Source organism: Lissotriton vulgaris, chromosome 1_1 (assembly GCF_964263255.1).
Source record: "Lissotriton vulgaris chromosome 1_1, aLisVul1.2, whole genome shotgun sequence".
NCBI lineage: Eukaryota > Metazoa > Chordata > Amphibia > Caudata > Salamandridae > Lissotriton > Lissotriton vulgaris.
Window position 1 is genome coordinate 1,134,273,986 of NC_141685.1, and position 16,539 is coordinate 1,134,290,524.

General features: G+C 48.5%; 1 protein-coding gene across 5 annotated transcripts in view; it reads left to right on the forward strand.

Annotated features, from left to right (window-relative positions):
• Positions 1 to 16,539, forward strand: part of LOC147748775 (breast cancer anti-estrogen resistance protein 3 homolog) — a 232,009-nt gene that overhangs the window by 196,433 nt on the left and 19,037 nt on the right. For all 5 annotated transcript variants that reach the window (XM_086963797.1, XM_086963798.1, XM_086963794.1 and 2 more), the window contains one exon: positions 10,516 to 11,129. In XM_086963797.1, coding sequence (XP_086819923.1) covers positions 10,516 to 11,129 — 614 coding nt within the window. The remainder of the gene's footprint in view (positions 1 to 10,515; positions 11,130 to 16,539) is intronic.

A 16,539-nucleotide genomic window follows, 5' to 3' on the forward strand; every position in this document is an offset into this window, starting at 1 on the left:
ACCACACACATAACCAGACACACAACAACACACACACAACCACACACACAACCAGACACACACACAACCACACACCCAACCACACACCCAACCACACACCCAACCACACACACAACCACACACACAACCACACACACAACCACACATACAACCACACACACACAACCACACACACAACCGCACACACACAACCACACACACACAACCACACACACAACCACACATACAACCACACACTCAACCACACACACACACACCACCACACCGTCAGCGCACACTTTCACCAGCCACAGACACCATCAGTCATCAGTGCACGCTTTCACCGGGCACAAACACCACCAGCCATCAGTGCATGCTTTTACCAGGCACAAACCACCAGACGTCAGTGCACACTTTCACCAGGCACACACACACCACCGGCCATCAGTGCACGCTTTCACCAGGCACACACACACACACCACCAGCTGTCAGTGCAAGCTTTCACCAGGCACACACACCACCAGCCGTCAGTGCACGTTTTCACCAGGCACACACTACAGCCGTCTGTGCACGCTTTCACCAGGCACACAACCACCAGCCGTCAGTGCATGGTTCCACCAGGCACACACCACCAGACGTCAGTGCACACTTTCACCAGGCACACACACACCACCGGCCATCAGTGCACGCTTTCACCAGGCACACACACACCACCAGCCATCAGTGCAAGCTTTCACCAGGCACACACACGCCACCAGCCGTCAGTGCATGGTTTCACCAGGCACGCACCACCAGCCGTCAGTGCACGCTTCACCAGGCAAGCACACCACCATCCGTCAGCGCACGCTTTCACCAGCCACAGACACCATCAGTCATCAGTGCACGCTTTCACCGGGCACAAACACCACCAGCCATCAGTGCATGCTTTTACCAGGCACAAACCACCAGACGTCAGTGCACACTTTCACCAGGCACACACACACCACCGGCCATCAGTGCACGCTTTCACCAGGCACACACACACACACCACCAGCTGTCAGTGCAAGCTTTCACCAGGCACACACACCACCAGCCGTCAGTGCACGTTTTCACCAGGCACACACTACAGCCGTCTGTGCACGCTTTCACCAGGCACACAACCACCAGCCGTCAGTGCATGGTTCCACCAGGCACACACCGCCAGACGTCAGTGCACACTTTCACCAGGCACACACACACCACCGGCCATCAGTGCACGCTTTCACCAGGCACACACACACCACCAGCCATCAGTGCAAGCTTTCACCAGGCACACACACGCCACCAGCCGTCAGTGCATGGTTTCACCAGGCACACACCACCAGCCGTCAGTGCACGCTTTACCAGGCAAGCACACCACCATCCGTCAGTGCACGCTTCCACCAGGCACACATACCACCAGCCGGCAGTGCACACTTCCACCAGAAACACACGCCACCAGCCATCAGTGCACAATTTCTACAGGCACACACACCACCAGTCATCAGTGCACACATCAATTGTTAACGCATCCACAAATAAATATTGTCGCAATAGCAGTATGGCACACTTTACTTTTAAACTTTTAAACATATTCATCTAAAGCGCAGCATGCCACTATTGCTACAAAAACAAATACACATTCTTTTGGCCTACAATTTATAGACTTTTGTTGCAATTGGTGTTGCAATATTTAGCAATACCAGTAGCTCAAACTTATTTAATGCGAGACCTATTGCATTGCAAATGCTTGTTATTTGCTAGCTTTATTTGTTTTAGGCCATCCATTTCCAGTTTGTCCCTCCCAAGGAGCAAAACCTTTTCACACTACATCTTCTTGTATTCTTCCGAGGGAGCTTGGTGTTTGCTTTTCTTTCTCTGGCTTCAAAGTGAAAGGATTTATGTGACAATCTTGCAGGTTACTGGGAGTAGAGGAATTTTTTTTATAGCACACAGCATTTAAATGACCTCTAAAAGTTTTTCAGAATATATCGAAATTAGCACAATTGAAGCATATTTTTTGTTAATTCTGAAGTGTGTTGGAAACTAATATGTTAATATCCTGAGGTTCTTTAACGAGCCTGTTCGGCAGCTCATTGTCCAGGCTACAATCCTATCACGCCTGGACTATGCCAGCGTTTTACTTCTAGGCGCAAACAAAGCAGAGATTTTGCGGCTCCAACGAGACCAAAACTCGGCAGCCCGTGCTCTTGTGGGACTCCCACGTAGATGTTCCGCTAGAGCCAATATCAGAGCTTTACTGGGCTACCGATCCAAGCAAGAATCCAATTTAAAACTCTTTGTTTGGTGTTTAAAATTCTAAAAGGTACTATTCCTGAGCTACTTCGCCCTCTTCTAATTCCATATACACCCCAACGTAGCCTGCGCTCCTTGGGCCAACACTTGGTGACCATACCCAGGATTAAACTCTGTTGTGCCGGAGGCCATTCTTTTCGGCTCCTGGCGGCTAAATTGTGGAATTCTTTGCCTGTCTCCATTCGTGGTATTGATGACTTACTGCTATTCCGGAAAGCTATTAAGACCTTTCTTTTCCCACTGATCTAGGGTTTCCATCTTTTCGGCCATTAACTGCCATTTTGTACAATTTGACGGTCAGCGCCGGGACGCCCCTTAGCTGGGGCAGTTGTGCGCTTAACAAAATTATAACATAACATAACATAATATGATCAAAACAAATCAATACACTAGTTGATGCCATTTCCACACATTATCATTTGTGCGATGTATAGTTTTATTAGTAAAACTGTATGTCTGCACAAATGTAATGGTTATTTCAATTGAAAATGTGTTGTCGGTAATGGCAGTGTTCTAGCACACCATGCATACTCCACTCCACTCCACTCTACTGTACGCTACATAACTCCACTTTATACCACACTGTTCTCTGTGCCACTGCACTGTACTCAACTCTGCACTCAACTCTGCAGCACACCACTTTACTCTACGTCTCTCTACTCTGCACTACTCTACTCTATGCCACTGCACTCTACGCCACTGCACTCTTCACCACTGCACTCTTCGCCACTGCACTCTACACCACTGCACTCTACATCACACCAGTCTCGGCCATGCCACTCTACTCTGCACAACACCACTAGACGCTGCTCTGCACTCTACATCAATGCGCTTCCGATCCAAGGCCACGGAGATCATCTACGGCGTACCCCAGGGCTCATCGCTCAGCCCAACGCTGTTCAACATTACATGGCACCCCTCGCCCATGTCGCCCAACAGCACAACCTCAACATCATCTCCTACGCCGACAACACCCAGCTGATCATCTCCCTCACTAAAGACCCTCACACCGCCAAAACCAACCTCCACGAAGGAATGAAGGACGTTGCCGAATAGATGAAGAACAGCCGACTGAAGCTGAACTCAGACAAGACGGAGGTCCTCATCCTCGGCCCCACCCCCTCAGCCTGGGAAGAATCCTGGTGGCCGACAACACTGGGAACAGCACCGACTCCCACCGACTACACACGCAACCTAGGGGTCATCCTCGACGCCACCCTCTCCATGACTAAGCAGGTCAACGCCGTCTCCTCATCCTGCTTCAACACCCTCCGAATGCTCTGCAGGATCTTCAAGTGGATCCCCACCAAAACGAGTAGAACAGTCACCCAGGCCCTTGTCACCAGCAGGCTGGACTACAGAAACACCCTCTACGCAGGAACATCGGCCAAGCTCCTGAGACGGCTGCAACACATCCAGAACGCCTCGGCACTCCTGATCCTCAACATCCCCCACAGCAGACACATCACACCCCACCTGAGAGACCTGCACTGGCTCCCCGTCAACAAGAGGGTAACCTTCAAGCTCCTCCTCCACACGCACAAAGATCTCCACAATACCGACCCAGCATACCTTAACAGACGACTCAGCTTCTACACCCCCACCCCCCAGCTCCGCTCCACCAGCCTCGCCCTCGCCACAGTCCCTCGCATCCGAATAACTACCGTCGGCGGCAGATCGTTCTCCTACCTCGCCGCCAAGACCTGGAACACCCTTCCCACCAACCTACGGCAGACCCAAGACCTACTGGCCTTCAGAAGACTCCTCAAGACCTGGCTCTTCGATCAGTAGCAGCACCGCCCCTGCGCCTTGAGACCCTTAAAGTATGTAGTGTGCTTTTCTAAGTATCTTGATTGATTGCCCTCAACTCTCTACCACTCCACTCTACGCCCCTGTACTCTATGTCAATCCACTGTATGCCACTCTAATCTACTTTGCACCACTGCACTCTATGCTAATGCACTGTACACCACTTTTTACTGCACTCTACATCACAGCACTCTGCAGCACTCCATTCTATGCCACTATATGCTACTCTTTACCATTCTACGCCACTGCACTCTATGCCACTCTACTCTGCACCATTGCACCTTACTCAACTGAATTCTACTCCACTGCACTCTGTGCCACTCTACTCTGCACCACTGCAGTTTACGCCATAGCATTCTACTACACACCACTGTAATCTACACCACTGCTTCCTACGAGGTTACATTGTACGCCACTTAATTATTGGCCGCTGTACTCTACGCCACTATATTCTCTGACAATCTACGCCAATGCACTCTACTTGAGTCCACTCTACTCCCCTCTACTGTACACCACTGCACTCTACTCAGCACCACTGCACTCTACTCTGCACCACTGAACTCAATGTCATTGCACTCTACACCACTCTACTCTATACCACTTCACTCTATGCCAATACACTCTACGCCACTCTACACCACTGAACTCTACGACACTCTACTCTGAAACACTGCACTCTTTGCCACTGATCTCTACACCACTCTACTCTGCGCTACTGCATTGTATGCCATCACACACTACGCCACTGCAATATACGCCACTATACTTTACTCTGCATCACTCTAACCCAGTGGTTCTTAACCTGTGGTCCAAGGACCCCTGGAGATCTGCAAGCATTATTCAAGAGGTCCACGACTGTGTTACAAAATTAAATAATATTGAAATCAATACAATTCAATTAAAAGAGGATATACAAATAAATTAGCAAGATTGAAAATGTTAAAATACTTTTTCTATATTGGATTTCAAATTAAACTATTTCAATATTTGAGTATTTGTTTGTGTATGCTTGTTTTTGTATTTTTGTGTATTGTTTTGATGTTCAAATCATGCTAAATGCTTAGATTAGGGGTCCCTACCTTCCAGAAATGACTTTGAAGAGATCCTCAGATTCCAGTAGAGATTCAGTGGGGGTCCACTGAAGTCACAAGGTTAAGAACTGCTGCTCTACCCCACTGCACTCTATGCCACTCTACTCTATGCCACTCTACTCTACTCTGCACCAATACACTCTATTCCACTGAACTCAGCATTACTCCACTCTATGCCACTGCACCCTATGCCACTCTATTTTACTCTGACCACTGCTCTCTATGCCACTGTACTCTACGCCACTCTACTCTACTCTGCAGCACTCCACTCTGCACCACTCTACTCTACTCTGCAGCACTCCACTCTGCACCACTGTACTCTATGGCACTACACTCTACTATGCAACACTGTAATCTACACCACTTCATTGTACGACTCTTCATTGTTATAGATCGGTGAGTTCTATACTACTGCACTCTATGTCACTTTACTCTGCAATACTCTTCTCCAATGCATTCTGCACCAGCCTACTCTACTGTACGCCACTCCACAGTATGACACAATACGCAACACCACTCTATGCCACTCCGATACACGACACTCTGCAACTCCACTCTACGACACTCTTTGCCTTTCCATTCTGTCACTTCGTGACACTCTTCTCTATGCCACTAACCTTTAACCTTGCTTAACTGCAGCCACGCTGGTGTACAACATGGCTAAAACAAATTGGCAAAACCAGTAGCTCTTGCAAATGTGACATCTATTGGCTTAGCCAATCCTTGTTTTTGTTGACGTAGTAGACCTCCAAAAATGGAACAGGGCATTGTCACACCCATACATGCGAACATTGTCAAACAAAGGTGGTAGGGTTTGACAAAAAATCGGGGGAATTTTCTTTATCCCACTACAATTTTAGGCGGAAGACAGCTAAAATAAAGCCATTTTGGCTTCAAGAAGCATAAGTCTCAAGCCTAGATTGAGTCTGTTGGCATGTGTGCACACCTACATAGACATTTCTTTTATTTTAAATGTTTTCATACACCTATACTGCCTCTCATATAAACCGCAAATTAAAATACAGAGCGCTCACAATGGAATGTTGCTCCCCAGCTTCTACCAGCCACTAGAAGCCTGGAGAACTCCATTGTCTACAATGGAGCCCTCAACATTCCAATGTTCTAATACTTTTTAGAGCATTATAAGCTTCAAACAGGCATGGTAGTGCATACTTTATCTCCTTCCACCTCCTGCCGCTAACTCTTTGTTTTCCTGAACAACACGTGGTACCCTGATTGAGGGGTCTCTGCGGGTCAACAGTTCGCTTTAGGGGCCCAGTACATTATTCCCTTGACTCGTTTTCCCTGATCCACTTTACGAACAGTGCTTCTGAGTTCCAGGTGTCATCTCCTCAAGTGCTACTCATGGGGTTCCTTGTTTCAGAGCTTCTTCTTCTGGTGCACTGCAGGTGTGCTGTCACAACATAGGCAGCATGCCTTTTCAGGTCAGTTTGCTAAGTCATCTTGGGTACATTTAGACAGCTTCCCTGGGAATGCATTCCGCCCATTGCTTACCCTTGGCTTTGTGGTTTGTAACTAAGATTTGGTTACTTTCTATTTGCTGGCTCTGTTTGTTTTAGGCTGTTCAGCTTGAGTACATCCCTTCCCTTGCCCAACCTCTATTTACTGTATTCTTCCATCAGTACTGGATTTCTGTAAACAGGCCTTTAAATCTTGTTCTTATTTTGGCACATATGCTGTGCATTCAAAGACAGAGGTCAGATGTCAGACTCTGTCTTCCAGGGAGCTTGGTGTTTATTTTTCTTTCTCTGACTTCAAAGTGAGAGGATTTGTGTGACAATTATGCTAACTACTGGGGGAGTGCTTCAGGAAGGCTGTACAGTATTATTTTTCTTCTAACTCAATACAGAATTTAAATGTCTGTAAATGAACTGATCAGATATTTCAGAATATATCAGATTTTGAAAAGCACCAATGAAGCACATTTTTGGGTAATTGTGAAGTGTTGTGGAAACAAATATTTTGATACTATCAAAGCAAACCATTACACCAGGTGATGACATTTCCACACATTATCATTTGTGCGTTGTATTAGTTTATCAGGGAAACGGTATGTCTGTGTGCAAATGTAATGGTAATTTTGATTGAAGATGTGTTGTCTCTAATGGCAGTGTGCTACCACTCTATGCATACACCACTCTACTCTACTCCACACTATGCCACTCCACTCTACTCAACTCTACACTGTCACTGCAATCCACTCTATGCCACTTTTTTAAACGCCTCTTTATTCTACACCACTCTACTCTATACTAATGTATTCTTCCCCACACTATTCTACTATGCACCACTTCACTCTACACTACCGCACTATGTGCCACTCCACTCTATGTCACTTTACTCTGCAACACTGCATTTTTATGCCAATGCACTCTACTATGTACTACTCCACTCTGCGCCAGTGCACTCTTTGCTAGTCCACTCTATGCCACTCTACCCTACGCCACTGCACTCAATGCCATTGCACTCCGCTTCCCTCTGTGCCAATCCACTCTCCTGGCTCCACTGCATCTTACTGCACAGCACTGCACACTACCCTGTGTAACTCCACTCTGTTCTCCATCAATGTACTATTGTCTGCATCACTGCAATCTGCGCCAATGCACTCTACAACACTTTACTCAAAACCAATGCACTCTACGCTACTGCACTCTACGCCAGTCTACTCTGCACCACTGCACTCTATGCCACAATACTGTACCACACTTTATACCACTATACTCTGTCATTGCACACTACATCACTGCACTCTACTCTACTCTACTGCACTTTATTCAACTCTGCACCACTCTACTCTGACACTGCTCTATATGCCACTATACTCTGCACCACTCACGCCACTGCACTCCACGCCAATGCACTCTACCCCACTCTACTATACACAACTGCACTCCACGACAGTCTACTCTGCAATTCTGCAACTGCACTCTCTGCCACTTCACTCCACACTGTGCCACTCTACTGTACTCTGCGCCACTCTACGCCACTACCCTCTATACCACTCTACTCTAAACTACTACACCCTATTCCAGTGCACTACACACCACTTTACTCAAAACCAGGGCACTCTACTCCAGCTACTCTGCACCACTGCACTTTATGCCACTATACTCTGCAACACTCTACGCCACTGCACGCTAATCCACTCAATTCTACCTTGTGTCACTCTACTCTGCGCCAATCTATTCTATTCCACTGCACTCCACGACACTCTACTCTGCAAGACTGCAGTCTCCCCCACTGAACTCAACACCACTCAATTCTGTATCACTGCACTTTAAGCCACTGCACGCTATGTCACTGCACACTACACCACTCTACACCATTGCAGTCTATGTCACTTCACTTCACTCCACACCACTCTATCCTAATCTGCACCATTGTACTTAATGCCACTGCTCTCTGCACCACAGTATTCTACTCTGAGCCACTCAACTCAGCACCACTCTACGACACTGCACTCTGACACTACTCTGCAAGACCTCACTCTCCACCAGTGAACTCAATGCCACTCTATTCTGCACCACTGAACTCTACGCCACTACACACTATGCCACTCTACACCATTGTGCTCTATGTCACGGCACTCTATGCCACTCTATTCTAATCTGCACCACTGTACTCTTCACCACTCTACTCTGCAGCACTGCACTCTATGCCACTGCACTCTACCCCACTGCACACTAGTTTGCACCACTCAACTCTACATCACTCTACTGCACTCTATGCCAATACACTCTACCTCACTGCATCCTACATCACTCCACGTCACTGCCCTCTATGCCACTGCACTGTATGCCACTCTGCTGTACACCTCTACCCTCTACCCTGCACCATTCCACTCTGGCCTGAATCACTCTACTGCAAGACACTTCACTTTACTCTGAAATAATATACTCCATGCCACTGCACTCCGCAATTGCAATCTACTCTACACCACTCTACGCTACGCCACTGTATTCTATGTCAATGTACTCTACACCACTTTAATCAAAACTAATGCACTGCACTCTACGCTATCTACTCTGCACCACTGTACTTTACGCCACTTCACTGTAGGCCACTCTACTCCACTCTACGATACTCCACTCTGACGCTCCACTCCATTAAACTCTACTCCTCTCTGGCATTCCACTCTACAACAATACTCTACACCTGTCTACAACACTACTCCACTCTATGATGCTCTACACAACTCCCTCTAAGCCACTCCATGCCACTTTTCTCCACTGAATTCTGACACTATGACACTACTTCACTCTACTCCACGCCACTCTACTCCACTCTGTGCCACTCGACTTTACAACACTCTCCTCCACTCTATGATTTCACTGCACTACACTACTCCACTCTATGCCACTCTAATTTACAACAATCTACTCTGCTCTATGCCACTCTACTCTACAACACACTTCTCCACTCTACGCAACACCCTATATGCCACTCCACTCTGCTCTACACCACTCCATAACACTCTATGCCACCCCACTCTAAGACCCTCTACTCCACTCAACTTTATGCCCTTCTACTCTACAACACTGTACTCCCTCCATGACATTCCACAACTCTCTACACCGCTCTACGCCATTCCACACCGCTTGATAACAGTCCATGCTACTCCACTTTACAACACTCCACACCATGCCACTAACCTTTAGTCATGCTGAACAGCAGGCATTCTGTTGTATGACAAGGCTGAAACATATTGACAAAGTCAATAGCTCTTGCATAGGTGAGACCTATTGCCTCTGCCAGTGCTTGTGCATTGTGGTTCTCTTGCATTATTGCAGCTGGCTGCTGCTCGAGATTGCTAGTTGAGTCTGCTGGTTGGATACTCAGCAACACTCACATTGAGTAAGACATCTAGCCAACATCGGTATTCTTCCTTCAACTGATGTCTTGCCCAGATAGGGTCATTTGAAATGCAGTGCCCAAGACAAGAGGGATTCCTGGTGATGTTGGCCCCTGCCTTTAACCCAGTTATTGTTCACCTAGCATTGACCACCCTTGATTTACAATATTCTTTACTGCCACCTATATTATACATGAATCTCTACTGCTGCCCTTCTCCAGCAATGACTATTTTCTGTCGCCTTCCTTCTACACTGTTTACTTGTGCCACCTCTGTCCTACACTATTCTTTGCTTCTGACCTTTCCCATGACACACATGACACAACCACTTGACACACAACTACTACTGTCCAGTGACGATCTTCCATCAACCTATGAACTTTCCCTGTAGGCCCATTATCTTTTAGCTGCACAGGCTCTTTTATATCTCATCTCCCCTCTCTTGCAGGTACTTCTGAGTCCGCCCTCAGTCCTGAACACCGAACGCCTCCTCCTCCATCTCCTGTCTTCCGAACTGGCAGCGACCCCGTGCTGAGAGTCAATGCCTCCCGCCGCAGTGTCAGGCTTGACTCTACAGAGGGAACGGCCCAGTGGGGGTCAGACGGGCAGCTTCATGCTAAGCCTCCCCCCAAGCCCTTACGAGCGCCATCACTTCTCCTGCCGGATCCACCTGAGGACCTGGGACCAGACGCCACCTACTGCGAGCTAGTGCCGCGCGCCCCCGCAGTCCCTCCAAGCTACGTTGACCGCGTGCTCGCAGAGGAGAAGTGGAAGGCACGGGCACGTGCTACAGAGACCACCTTCGGCTTCCTCGACAGTGTTGTTGTGCTACCTCCCCTGTCCCCCTGCGTGGAAGAGGAGACCCCACATGCTGAGGGGGAGGAGTTTGTACCACCAGAGATTGAGACGACGTCTTGTTTCCAACCAAAGACCTTTTGCTCTCTGATGCTCCCATCGGACAACAAGCCTCTGGATGCAGGAGTGCTGAAGCGTTTGAAGAAGACTCTTGTGGAGAGCGACGGTCGCAAGACTGCCCTGCACATCCTGCAGGTGGATTGCCAGGTGAGTGCACAATGAGCAAGCCATCCTTGCAGACACTGCAGGTTGAATGCACAATGCGCACGTGGTATCTGCTGGGACGTGGCAGGTCGCCTGCCAGGTGACTTTGCCGCAGGGGCCTCTTTTGGAGACTACCATCCGAACAAGAAAGGTTGACAGCAAGATGAGACCATCCTGAGCAACTGTCACTATGTACATTATGCTAGTTGACTGCCATGTGTGCTCGCTCTGGGTGGAATGGATGTGTGAATGAAATGCATGTCCCACTGGCAGATTTAGAGAGCACTGCACCCTACAGGACTCTAGGTTGGTGGGTGACAATCCCAAGGAACATGCACGTCAATTGCCAGTACATAGCTGAACGGTGGAGAATATGTAACCTGCATAACTTTGTCCCAGTTGGGTACCTGTCCAGTTATTTGCTTTACTTTCATTACTGTATTTGTTCCCATCACATTCCCTTTCGTTCCACTACACATCATGCCTCATCTGTGCCCCAACAGGTAGTCTTCCTGCCTCACTGTAATCCAAAATGAAATTTTCTGTGCCCCACCGCATTGTTTGTTCTGCAATGTGCAGTGAGTGTAGCCCCTGTGTAGATGGTGTTTTATAAAAGTCTTTCTTGTCCTGTATCTTTCCCAGGCATGCCCTTTTGGTGCCCCTCACAACCCTTCAACACAGTCTGGGATTAAACACCCACTTCCCCTTCAGCATCCCAAACACATACTATTCCTGCAGTATATGTGATTGAACACACACTCCCTTCCTGCCTGTGATTTACACATATACATACATATACATATCCTCCTCTGTCTGTGCATCATTCACTCCTCCACAACCACACCGAAACGGTACTAAAACACAACCAACCTTCACTGTTCTTCAACACAAGCACTCACTCACCGTTGTATGTGCCCCAATGCACCCTGCCTCAGCACACCCTTTCCTTTAGGTGCCAGGACTACATGTATGGGCACACTCAGAGGGGCCCAGATTTGCTAAATCTTTGCACCAGGTTTGCATCATAAAAGTGACGCAGACTGATGGTTAATGTTGAATTTGGATCAAGGTTCGGATTACTAACACTTTGCCACGGGTTAACAAAAGTGAAGCAAAGCGCACAAAGTGTTGAATTGCGATATACATTTCAATGCAAAACTTGTTTCAAGCTGCAAAGTAGGCCTAAAGTAATGCAAAGTAGCGCTGTGTGCTGCTTTTTGTTATTTTGGGTCAAGGGGGCAGACAGTGGTGGTACATGGGCATTGAACCATGTTTTGTGATGCAAAGTCCTACCAACTAAATAGGTGGGCAGAGCTTTGTATTAAAAATGCACGCCTCTTCGAGTTTTCTTTTCTCAAAACATTTACAAGTTTGCATGTGTGCTGCAATGCACAGCACACATATAAATGTGTACATTTTTTTAAACAATGTCTAAGCATAGTGTTTTGTACTGGAAGGGTACCTTTCCACACAAAACCTGCGGTAGACATTACCATAGTGCAGGGCTATGTACGTCGCACAGGGCAGCATAAAGTGCACCAGCTCAGAGCTAGAATACATCACCATAACTTAGTAGATATGGCACTGTTATGCTCTCTCCCTTTCTTTGGTTGCTGTGCCACTTTGTAGGAAAAATTAGTACATTTGTCCCAGAGTGTTTACAGATGCCTATTGCAGCTACATAATATATGCTTGCTGCAGAAAACCTAGAGTGGGGTGTTTTTATGGTATTGCACCATAGTTCACTCATGAGTTCCAGTCAAACTTCCTCTAATTTAGACCAAGACAGGAACTCATTAAGGTGGCAATTCAGACTTTGCGTGCCCTTTCAAGTTCGATTGCTCCGTCCTGCCTCACGCATGCTTGTCAGGTTTTGTCTGTGACCCTTAGGACTGATGGAGTGCACCTAAGCTTGCCTCTCTGAGCAGTGACCTTATTGGCCCAGACCAGGTTTCTCCAACAAGTACCTTGTGAGCTATTCGTAGCTCTTCAGCTTCCTGTTAGCAGCTCCCCTGTGTGCAGCCCAGCCTACTAAATAGGAAGTGTGTGCTTGGGTGAATTAATCTATGTGATGTTTGGAGAAAAATGGCTGGTTTCTGTGATATATTTAAAGTTGACATTTAAGTGATAAATCATTTGTCTTTGGGGGAATGTATTAGCTTTGTACTAGGGGCATTGCAGTCATGGCTGTTATGTATTACCCACGAAGAGGCATTCCAAATTGACAAAGCCTTTTTTACATTATTTTTTGCAACACTGCCTGATGCACTGAGGTGACCACTGCTGATAATGTTGCATATGTCGGCGGCTAATGTAAGCTTGCCAGTTATGGTCTCTCTTACAGCAGTAATTATATTAGTAGCTTGCCATTATTTTTACTGAACATAAGTTGTTCTTATTACTGGAAAGTTGGAGAACCTTGTCCCAGATCTTTCTTTTCTGTTTTCGACCTCTCTTCGCTCTTGTTATCCTGTCTAGGTCTCATAGACCTGCCTCTCTTAGGCTTGGTTTTGTTCTTCGCCTCTGTAATCCCTCTATTTGGTCTCCTAGAGCTGTCTAACTGCTCTTAAACCTGTGTAGGCTCACCCTGGTCTGGTTCAGCTAAGGTTCATCCTGGCCTGTTTCAGCTCTTCTAACCCTCTCCTAAATGTGTGCGGACACTCCCAGGCCTGGTTCATCTGTGAGCGACCCTTGACCCTGTCACAGGTTAGGCCGCTCACCACGCAGCACAGCACCACCTGTGTGTCCGTGCCCTCCAGCCCGCTGCTGCCGCTGCTGTAAGTTCGCCGCCCCTCTTCTCATACTGTGTTTGCCCTCTAGTATTTTTTGCGCTTTGTGCCTCGTTGTATTTTTGTAATTTGTGCCTTTGCCCTTATTGTGTTTTAGTAGTGGTTGCCTAATTTCTGTTATCTACACCGTTTTGTCCCCCTCTCTTTCCTTCTGTATCCAGCTCGTTTTCTCCCGCTGCTGCGTCCCCGTCCCCTGCTCACCCATTCGCCGCCTCACTCCAGCCTCCTAGCTGCTCCTCACTCCCAACTCCCCTTATATGGCGGCCGCTGCGCGGTGAGGAGAGCGACCCTTGACCCTGTCACAGGTAGGCGTGGGCGGAAAATCCGTTCCGCTCGCGGATTTTGCGGATTTTCGGGAAATCCGCAATCCGCGAGATTTGCGAATTTCCCGCAAAATCCGCAAATCCGCGAGCAGCGGATTTTGCTCGCACTGCTCGCACTGTTCGCGTGAGTTCGCGCCCCGCGAATAAGTGCAAAATTGCAGAAATACGATCTTAGCAAAACTGAAAGTAACTACTTACCAGGTTCAAAAGTTCAGGCTCATCATTAGTAGCCATTTCCTGGAGTGCTTCCTGAGGGGCCCCTCCAGAGTTCAGTTGCCAGTTGAAACTAGTATGTGACCCTGCTCTGAACCTCAGAATAGTTACACATATGCCACAAAGGTCCTGAATTACAGCTAAGGGAGACAAGCAGGAGCCAGGCTGGAAGTTAAAATCCATTAATCAGCCCCTAATTCATTATTGTCAGTTGGGGCAGGGCAGGTGTTGTAACTAATTTTGCAACAATGAAAGCACTTAGCAAGTGCAAAAGATCACTAATCAGGGCGCACTAAGGAAGCAGGTGCCAGCTAAAAAAATATTCTGTGACACATGAATCAGCCCCAAATTAATTCAGGTCACTTGAGGCAGGGAAGGTGTGCTTTGCTTTGCCGAAAATAATGTACACTGGACAACCAGAGGGTGTGGTGATGAAACAGAGGGTGGCATGGGTGGGCCAGAGGGTGGCATGAGTAGTCAGAGAGTGGCAGTGGTGACAGAGAGTGGCAGTGATGAAGAAGAGTGTCCCAAACAGGCTGGACACGTAGAAACAACAAGTTCGCGAAACTTGCGACCCGACAGGTAAGTTCGCAATTTGCGAAAGTGTACAAAACCCTCGCGAACTGGCAGAAACACGGGCGAACACAAAAAAAAAATCCGCAAATTCGCGGGAATTCGCGGATTTTGCGGATTGCGAATCCGCAAATCCGCAAAATTCGCGAACGCGAGATCCGCAAAATTCGCTCATGCTTAGTCACAGGTTAGGCCGCTCCCCACGCCGCACAGCACCACCTGTGTGTCCGTGCCCTCCAGACCGCTGCTGCCGCTGCTGTAAGTTTGCTTCCCCTCCTTTCGTACTGCGTTTGCCCTCTTGAATTTTTTGCACGTTGTGCCTCATTGTATTTTTGTAATTTGTGCCTTTGCCCTTATTGTGTTTTAGTGGTTGTTGCCTAATTTCTGTTATCTACACCGGTTTGTCCCCCTCTCTTGCCTTCTGTATCTCGCACGTTTTCTCCTGCTGCTGCGTCCCCTGCGGCCCCTCCCCTTGCTCACTCATTCACTGCCCGCTCCCGCCTCCCAGCTGCTCCTCCCTCCCACCTCCCCTTAAATGGCGGCTGTGCCGCTGGCGCACCTAAGACAAGCCCGTCTGCACGCGTCCGCGCCCAGCGCTAGACCCCCTGGTCAATGCCGTGACGCCTGTCACCGCTACGATGCCAGCACCCTCCACGCACTCAACACCTAACAATCACACACCTGCTTCCTGGCCGCCCCAAAGCGCACCCAAAGCCATTCCCCTGCCGTAACTGCAGCTTCACCAGCATCCGATCCGCCAATCCACCCACCGTAAAAGATCGCAACCACCTCAGATGCATTCTACACAACACCCGATCTGCCCGCAAACACGCCATCGAACTCTGGGACCTACCCGTCTCCACCTCCCCAGACGTCGCCTTCCTGACAGACACCTGGATGAACTTGTCCTCGGAACCCGACATTGCCATAGCCATCCCTGACGGCTACAAGATCACCCGCAGGGACCGCACCAGCAGGACAGGAGGAGGAATCGCCATCGTCCACAGGAACACCCTCAGGATCTCAACCAGCACCGACGACACCCGCACTTCCAGATCCACACCGATCTCAACACCACCCTCAGAGGAACCCTCGTCTACAGACCCCCCCGGACCATGGCCACAGTTCAGTGACTCCATCACCGACTTCGTCAGTACGCACACGCTTGCCTCCACAGACTACATCCTCCTCAGGGACCTGAACGTCCACCTCTAGAACAACAACAACACCAACTCCACCACCCTGATTGACAACCTCGCCAACCTCAGACTCAGACATCTAACAACATCTACATGGCGCCGATCGCCCACATCGCCCGACTTCACAACCTCAACATCTTCTCTTACGCCGACGACACCCAGATGATCCTCTCCTTCAACAAGGACCTCCTCCCCGCCAAAACTAACGTCCACGAAGGAATGAAAGCCCTCGCATAATGGATGAAGAACAGCCATCTGAAACTGAACTTGGACAAGACAGAAGTCCTCATCCTCGGCTCCACCCGGTCGGCCTGGT